This window comes from Callospermophilus lateralis, chromosome 6 (assembly GCF_048772815.1).
Source record: "Callospermophilus lateralis isolate mCalLat2 chromosome 6, mCalLat2.hap1, whole genome shotgun sequence".
NCBI lineage: Eukaryota > Metazoa > Chordata > Mammalia > Rodentia > Sciuridae > Callospermophilus > Callospermophilus lateralis.
In genome coordinates this window covers 28,177,382-28,186,657 of record NC_135310.1, presented here as the reverse complement: position 1 = coordinate 28,186,657, position 9,276 = coordinate 28,177,382, and the positions used below count along the sequence as shown (strand labels likewise).

The following is a 9,276-nucleotide window of genomic DNA, read 5'->3' as shown; positions in this document are numbered from 1 at the left end:
AAACTATCCCACTTGGAAATCTGAGTATTTGTACTAAAAATGACCTAGAGGTCTTTTTCCTGTTTTTCAGTTGCTTAACTGAAGGGTTAAGTGGGACAGTGCAGTATCTTCCAGCCCCTTTCCTTGGAAGCAAATTCCCAGTGCAGGTGGTGGAAGTCCTCAAGCCTGAGTCATACAAAGAGGTGCAGCTAGAGTTTGAGGCCTGGGTGGTCCTAAAACTGTTAGCCTTATTACTTATCACTGTCATCCCCAGGACTGCACCTCACACATAGGAGGAACTCAATATATGCGAATAAATATTTCATCCATCCTTTTATTTGGGTAATTTCTTTTTCTCCTCTCCTTTGCCTGACTTGTAATATAGTGCCCAAGTTCTCTGAGAATAAAACCCTCCCTGAAGAGTAGAAAACCCTATATAAATTCATACTCTTGAGGATTTAATCAGAGACACCCAAACCCTCAGATATCATCTAGTCTGAGGTCTTCATGTTTTTAGATAAATGAACTGAAGCCCAGAAATGTTAGTAATTTCTCCAAATTCACCTTGCTAGTTGGCAGTGGGCCAACAACTAGGGATTCGATAGTCTTGATCTGATTCTATCTTGGATTAGATTTGGATAATTTTATTACAGGAATAATTCTTTGATAAAAATGTTAAGAAAATGAATTGAACATGGGTTCTTAGAATTTTACAATAGTTTGATCATTAGGAATTGTACTGGTTTGAATAGAGTAATTACTATAGTCGTAATAATCCAGTTTATGATATCACACCAAATGCATTCCCAGCTAATACGCATTTAGTCTAATGACTTTAGGTGTCATAGAAAATCTCTTTTCTATTATTTCTATACATTTAAACTCTGAATTTAAAATTTTCTTAGTGTATGGGATCTCTGAAATTCTAGGGCTTGTTAAATCTACCTGGTAGATACATCAGAGAAATCTCATGTTAACAATGGTTTTTAGCCTTGCTTTAGTTAACAGATATAATGTCCATAATGCCGGTGACATCACTTCCCTAGAGCAACAGAATCACAAACTATCTCATTAATTTTAAGAACTTAGATTTGTTTTAGAACTTTGATCTTTATTTAGCTAATGCAGTCTTATGGTGTGATCCTTCTTGTCATTTCATAAATAGGAGTTTGGTTTTTTGTCTGTTGTTTTCTTATTTATTGAATTTGTATTTTTCTAGAGTTGACTTTTTAATTTTAATTTTTTAAAAAGTATCTTTATTTTTTTTTTAAAAAAAAATTTAGTTGTAGATGGACAATATCTTTATTTATTTATCTTTATGTGGTGCTGAGGCTTGAACCCAGTGCCTCACACATGCTAGGCCAGTGCTCTACCGCTGAGCCCCAATCTCAGCTCCTTAATTTTCATTTTTTGAGCTGTGTTGAGTTTAGACATTTCCCTCTATCCCATGTCTGTTAGGTTCACATGGAAACCTGTTTATGTGCAATATTTAAGGGCAGTGTATGACATGCCATTTTCAAATAATGTATATGAATGCTGTGCATTTATTTACATAGTCATATGTTTTCTATAAATAATGTAATATGCTCTGTGTGTGTGTGGCAAAGGGTATGTGAAATTTGAATAGACAGTGTAAACACTCAAATCTGGCAACAATTAATAGCTATTACTCTCACTTGAACTACCATGCCCTGCCTAAAAGGCAAACATGATGTTAAAGTAAAAAAGACACTTAAATAATTTAAAATATATTATGATATAGTGAATACTAATAGTGGTTAAAATAGGGTGATGAAATTGTGGGTAATTTTTCTCTTTTCTCTCTTATTGTTTTATAATGTCATTTTATTTTTATACTGAAAAGAATGCATTGATTATTTTTTAAAAGGCAAACAACAAGAAATCAATAAAGCAGCAACACTGAACAAATGTGTTTGTAACAATCCCCCAGCTAGGGAGATAGGATGCTGAAGCGTGTTGATGTTATTACAGCTCTTGCTCTTTAGTGCCAGTCTGCTTTCACAAAAGGGCCCACCCATGTGTGTGCCTCTTCCTTTTATTGTTCTTAATAGTCTTAAGGTTTTACCTTTTAATTGTTCCTTACCAGATCAAAAGTCTCCTCCCTCCCTCCGTCTCTCCCCCTCTTTCTTTCCTTAACATTTTGTCTTCTTGCTTGGCTTCTATGGTGGTTTTATGGTTTTTTTTTTGTTTGTTTGTTTTTAATATTTTTTAGCTGTAGATACAATGCCTTTATTTTATTTATTTATTTTTAGGCAGTGCTGAGGATTGAACTCAGTGCCTCACTCGTGCTAGGCAACTGCTCTACCACTGAGCCACAATCTCAGCCAGGTTTTGTGTTATTTAACATAAAATGTTATCAACTGACTTAGTTCTGAGATAATGATTTTTATATGTAGGTGTGTTTTATTTATGATATGAAATGATTCAATATTTATGACTTTAAAATACTTCAAAATTAAAGTGGAATAATTGTTGGCATTAATAGAAATCTTGGGCTCTGAAATTCAGCATGAAGAGGGACTGCTTTTAGATTTAGCCCAGCTTGATTGTGCTGTTGAAAAGATTATCCCTTTTATTTTCTGGTAAAGTGAAACAGCTTTTATGAGTAATTTCTGTGCTATGGATCGATGAATTTCTAAATTTATTTTGCTAGTTAAATGTTTCTGACAAATATCCTTAGTCACACAGGAAATTATTGTATTTGTCATTTGTCTTTGGCAGGAAAGATAATACCATGATATTTTCAAGATACAGAAACATAGGTATACCCAGGTCAAATTTTAAACATGTATATTTGTATGTGTGTGCATATGTATGTACATTCACATGCACATACAACAGCAAGTAGCCCTTGTAAAACTTCTATCATAGGACACCACCAACGAGAATTAACTTTAGGTTAAATAACTTGCCTAACTTAATACAGTTAAGAAAAATCTTCATTACCAACACACGAAAGCTTCTATTCTAATGGAGTGTCCTCACAGTTGATCTAATGATAACCTTAATTTTTAGGTTCAAAAGTATTGAAATAGAAATTATTTAAAACCTTATGAAAATTTAACCCTTCCATCTTGCCTCCTAGACCTTCCTTGCTGTCTCTAGCTGGCTAGACTGACGAGATGAGCTGGGTTCAAAGGAGTTGGCTGTATCTATAACTATGAAAATGGCGAAGAAACCACACAAACACGAAAATACCTGTTTCTCAATTGTCGGGGTCAGGACAGCTCTGAGACCTCAAAGATCAGCTACCACACTAGAAAGAGGACAAGGGGAGCAAGAGAGGCAAGCAAGAGGCAAGAGAGAGAGCACACCTGAAAACCCCCATATTTACTAGGTTGAAAAGTCATCACTAGAATATTCCGCCCAAATAAGGCAAGGGATTAGGTTTCGAAGGGTGGAGTCTTGCTTGGTGATGTTCTGTGGTCAGCAGGTTGCTTGACATCTTGGAAAGCCACACCCATCTCAGGTGCTGTGTGGGAACACAGGCAGAGTAAGAGTAAAGGCACACATACATTGAATAGCCCAATCAGGCAGCAACGTCAGGTCAGTCCCCCCATACCGCTCAAATGCTCACACACACAGCCCATGGATGGCTCGCTACATCTTGCCATTTTATTATGGGAACAAACTTTAAAGGCCAGAGGCATAATTCTTATTTTGGATCTTCCTTCACAAAATTTTTTATACTTTATTTTGTTTTCCCTAAATACTATGATTAACTACTAGTTACAAAGGAAAGGGCTGAGGAGATTTTCCTGAAGCAATCTCTCTTCTTTTCCTTGTTAGTCTTACTGAAAAGCAGTTTTGCAATAAACTCATAAAACAGGGGGCTATTAAAAAATGTGTATCTATAAGAGCTAGTTCAAATTCACCCTTGTTCTTGCTAACCAATCCTCAAAGCAGTCAGGAAATTCTGGGCTCAGGAAGTCCATTCCAGATCAATATGGGCTGAGAGGAAGAAAGTAAACAAAAGGCAGAACATCTGGGTCTCTTTTGGTCTTGTTAGAAAAAATTTTTTGGAGCAGTCAGGAGAATCAGAGAGAGGAAAAAAGAGTCAACATCTTACTCTCTCCCTTTTTTTTTCCAAGAGTATTTCTGAGAGGACACATGGCAGAGAAACTGTGGAAACATGGTCTCATGGGAAGAATGGTTCTGAAGAAAAACACATTGGCCACTTGAAAATTGTCCCTCATCAGCTGGCTGACCAGGCAAAGGAATCTGGTTTTTGTTCTCTCATTAACACTGGTGTTTTAGTTAGTTTTATGTTTCTATAACAAAACACCTGAGACTTAATAATTTTATAAAGAATAGAGGTTTATTTGACTCTCTCTCTCAACATGTGTGTGTATGTCACTTTCCCCTCCCTATGTTTTCAAAGTAAAATGTTTCAGGAATTTTACTCAGAGACTGCCGCAGTCTGGCTGGGCACAAATCACGAGCCACTGAAGCAGGAACAAACTTTATTTCTGAACTCTACCAGCACACTTCACACACGCTCCTCGGAAATCTGCCGACCGCCTAGCGGCTCCTCCAGAAACCAGCAACCGGAAATATCCTCTGGAAATCCCTCCTCCTGCACTTCCCCAGCCAATGGGAACTCTCCGGGAATCCCTGGGAATCCCCAGGAGAACTCCAAAGTAGCGTGAGAACTGCAAAGTAGCGGCTGAGGCCGATAGTAATGCCTCGCCTGTCAATCAATACAATTGGCAAAATGCCAGGGGCCATTCGAACTCAGCTGTGGCTCTCAGCAAGAGATCCAAAACTCAACCAAGAATAGGTTAAAAGCATAATTTTTGTGAGGTTTTATCAAAACATAGAAATAACAAAAAGAAAAAAAACAATGAAAATTAAAAAAAAAAAAACACCACTAGAAAATTTGGGAAGAGAAATACATTTTTAATACACATATAAATTATGCAATTTAATTTAGAAAACACCAATGACTCTTGCATTTCTAGAAAGTAGATGCGCATCTCTAAAAATAGTTACATTAAGTTAATAAAGAATAGGAATTTATTGTGCTTTCATATCTTATGAATTATTGTTATGATTAGTAAGACCACATTCTAACACAAAGATCTATAATAAGACATTCTTTGAATATTAAAATAATTCTCCCAAAGCCTATATTAAGCATTACATATTTCCAGTAAGTTATTATATTTGAAACTCTGCTTGATATATACACAATAGTGAGTAATATGTTACTATGAAAACCTTTTGGATGAAAATAATGAGCTTTGGATGTTTTAGAATATTTGATGATTTTGGCACATCTGTCTATTTCTTTTGCTAAACATTCAGACTGAGATTTTTCTGTAACTATCTGATCTTACTCTGTTCTTGGAAGTTCAGTCTCTGTAAGCAGATGGAAAGGAAAGACCCTCCTGGATTGTTATGGTGAATATTTGGCTCTGAATTAAATGCATGTTTAATTTCTAGTAATGTTGAATTTGGCTGGATACCTCTGTGGTTTTAATACTCTAAGCCTTTAAAAGCACATGGGTTCTCAAATAGCAACATGTTTTTCTCCTGATTTTTCTATCCCTGACTAGCATTTCTGTTATTACCCTCACTGTCTACTTTAAACAATTTTTTATGCAGTTTACAATTCTTGTAACATATGGCTGCAGCTTACAAGCTCTTTGTGGGCTTTGGCAAACAGCCATATGTGATAGTGAAGAATGAGTTCCTGGATGAGTAGTAGAGAATCCTGTTTTTATCCATTTTTCCTCTTGAGTTTAACTCCAAAGGTAGGAATGGGTTAGACATCTTTCTTTCCTCCCCCTTTCCTTCTCTTCCTTCTTCCTCCCTTCCTTTCTTCTTTCTTACTTCATTGTTGCTGAAAACCCTTCAAAGCAGAAAATGCATTGGCTCTTAAGCCTCATCAGTCATATTTAGAAATCCTGTGTGGATTTTTGTCTTAGAAAAATAATAGTTTCATTTAGCATTGGTTGAGATGAAGGCTAGGCAGAAATTTCTGCTACAATAGAGGGAATTAGAAGGAAGGAACAGATGCTTTGAAAATATACAATGGGTCTGAGACAGCCAAGAAGGGAATATTCTGTCTTGAAACAGTAGTGGGGAAAAGGACCAGGGCACAGTCTCTCCTCAGTCTGAGATAACATCACCCCTCATTCCTAGCTCCTTTTCCCACTTCCAACCCTTTTCTTTCAGTTAGTCAGGAGAGGGTTGCCTCCTCACCTGGTGTGTGTATGTTGCCGGAGGATGGGGCAGCTGGCTGAGGATTCTAGGAGAAGCATCTGGGAGAGATGAACCACCCACAGTTGTGATTCTTTCCCTTTGCTGTTGGGGTCTCTTGTGATCATCTTTGAGTCAAGGCACTCTGCACAACCACTATTCTGTCATTTGATCAGTTGGTTGAACTTATGGATCTAACATAGGATTAGTTGTTTTTGACCAACAGTAATGATGACCTAAATATCTATGTTCTGAATCTACTGTAGTCCCAAAGTGCAAATAAGAGAATTTTTTGATTAGCATCTACATAATTTGCATAGGGGGAAATCCTTAAGGGGTGAAATACATGTGTAACATATACATTTATATAAAATATATAGATGCGTATATATGTACACATATGAATATAGTCACACATTTATATATGAATTTATGCATACATAGTTTAAATGGAATCTGGACATCCACTAATTACTAAGGAATTTGCACTATACGTAGAAATAAATATAACCTCACATTGTCAATGTTTAGATCTTGTAGTGGGAGTCTTTAAACACCAAATCTTCCTGTTCACTAAAAAATTGAATTATGTAACATCTTAATAGGGAAACAATATAAATTTACTAATGGTATGTTTTGCTGCCATTTGGGAAAAATTAACACTCAGTATTAAATAGAAAAGCTCCACATCAGTAATAAATTGAGAACAAACAGCAAAGGCTTAATGTGTTCTGCATATTAAAATGTCTTGATCCTAACTGTGCTCCGTTTGCCATCTCTAACCCTTAATGCCTCTTTCAGAGACAGTGGGATATGGTGAAGATGTAAGGTCGGAAAGAAAGGGCCGAAGAGGCTCAGTCTACTGGTTCCAGGTTGGTGTCGGCCACCATGGGCAGCTGGAGTTGGGCCGGGGCCCTGGGGCCCAGCTCCTCTGAGGCTGCAGGCAGGGGCTGCTCGCTGGGCTCACACCCAGGCGGCCCTGCTGGAGCTTGCACCTTGGCCGGAGGTGGTGGAGCGGAACCCTCTGCTTCCACTCCGCGCGGGGAGGCCTCGGATGCGGCCTGTGAGGCCTGACCCGAAGCTCCGACCCCTGATTTCCGGGGCAGCTCAGCAGCCTGAGGCTCCTCGGGGAGACTCTGAGCTCGGGGTTCTGCTCCCGCCTGGGTCAAGGGATTACTGACCTCAGGGGCAGGCTTTGCCTCCTCACCACCTTGGGCCTCAGCCTGAGGGACTGGAGGAGGCCGCGGGTCAGTTGAACCCCCGAGAAGGAGCGGAGGGAGCGCATCCAGCTCCAGGGGGACAGAGCCACCGCTGTCCCGAGGCCCGCCCAGTGCTGTGGGCAATGCCTCCGACTGCTGGCCCGACTCCGGATGCTGAATTACCTGGAAGGCTGCAGCCAGGTTTGCCACAGCGTTTTGAACACTGTTGGCCTCCTCTGCATCTATCTCTCGATCCACAGAGACATTTGCCTCTGGCTCTTCGTCGGAACTATGCTGACTTTGGTCCTCCTGTTCAGACACTTTCGCTTCTCTGATTTTTTTATAGAGTTCGTTTCTCTCTTCTTGTAAAGCGCGACAGAGATTCTCCAGCCTCCCGATTTTCATCACGAAACACTCATATTCCTTAGCTCTCAGTGCTTTCTGTGATTTGAAAATACACACACAAACACACAATACGACATGAAAAGCAAAATTTCCACGGGCTCTCCGGAAACAACAAACCCATTTGGCCTGGAATTAGTATCCACTAGGCCTTGGGCCCTGGCCATAGAGTGATGGCTGAACAGACACTGGTTCAGGGTCTTCACTATTTTTTGCATTATGAGCTAGACACTGGTAGAATTTTAACCACGATGGACTGTTCTTTGGGAAAGAAAGATGGCAAGCCTTGTTTCTACTGTAGTCCAGAACCTCTCAGATCTTAAAATAGATGAATTTTCTGCTTTTGAAAGTGTAAGAATTTTCTGCTTAGAAAGTGTAAGCCAAAGCCCGTGGTGAAATGAATGAGATCAATTGGAATTTCGCCCCCAAGGGCGTCTTATCTATTCTATAGATAAACTGCTATAGTCTAATTCCTTGCAACCATTCGGTTTATGTTGATTAATAATAAACATAAATCTTTGGAATTGGTTGCAATTTGTGATGAATTGTTAGAACAGTAATATAACCATAGAAACTCACCACACACTAATTCATGATGCTGACTGCTTAAACTATTCAGTTTTTCCTTTCTCTAGAAATGGTAGCATGTTTGTAGGAACATGTTCCTAATCAACTAACTCCTTACTCCTGTCTTTAAGCTACTCTGTACCTTGAAAATGGTTTTTAAATTGTTAGCATGGAGAAAGTTTCACCTGTAAGCTCTGCTTGTCAGGTCTGGGCCCATGTATCTTTTACCTTTAAAATTGAAAAACCTGCTCAGATCCTGGCGTAATATCAGGATTTAAATGCCTGTTGGAGGAATTAAAAAAATACTTTTCCATATCTGTTTAAAATGGCACATTCAGGGTGCTTGAGCCCCACTGTTTTCTCAAATCAATTAATTCATCTATACCTGTTATGTGCAGGTACTGGGGAAATACAAAAGCAAATAAGACACTCATCCCACTTTAAGTTACTCACAGTCTAGCAGGCATGATGCTGATCTGGGGAAAACTTTTGAATCAATAAATGTGTGACTTAAGGTATAAACCTTTTTTTTTTTTTTTTTTTTTTTTGAGTCAGGACTGGCTCCTAAATGACCTTTGCCTTTATTATTTTTATTACAATTTTACATGTTACACCCCCACCCCAAAATTTAGCTCTTTATTAAAACATAATAATTTGTATTGTTTAGCTATAATTATATTCTAAGATGAATATCTTCGAAGTTGGAGGTGATAAAAGCTAAGAGAAAAACCTGCTCACCTCTTCAATCATGTCCAATAAGGCTTTGTTACAGTTCTCAAATCGGGCTTTCCACGTGGCTGTGTCCTTTTCCAGCTTTTTCATTTTCTTGGTTGTCTATAGAAATTAGAGTGTTTTAGTGTCAAATCCTGAAGAGTTAATGTATAAGGAAACTATTAGTTCCATA

At 38.4% G+C, this 9,276-nt stretch overlaps 1 protein-coding gene across 1 annotated transcript in view; it reads right to left on the bottom strand.

The window, feature by feature from the left end:
- Nucleotides 1-4,887: 4,887 nt before the first annotated feature.
- Nucleotides 4,888-9,276, bottom strand: part of Txlnb (taxilin beta) — a 42,542-nt gene continuing 38,153 nt past the window's right edge. The window contains exons 9-10 of the mRNA XM_076858196.2: nt 9,111-9,206; nt 4,888-7,844 (exon numbers count right to left, since the gene is read on the bottom strand). Coding sequence (XP_076714311.2) covers nt 7,059-7,844; nt 9,111-9,206 — 882 coding nt within the window. The 3' untranslated portion in view covers nt 4,888-7,058. The remainder of the gene's footprint in view (nt 7,845-9,110; nt 9,207-9,276) is intronic.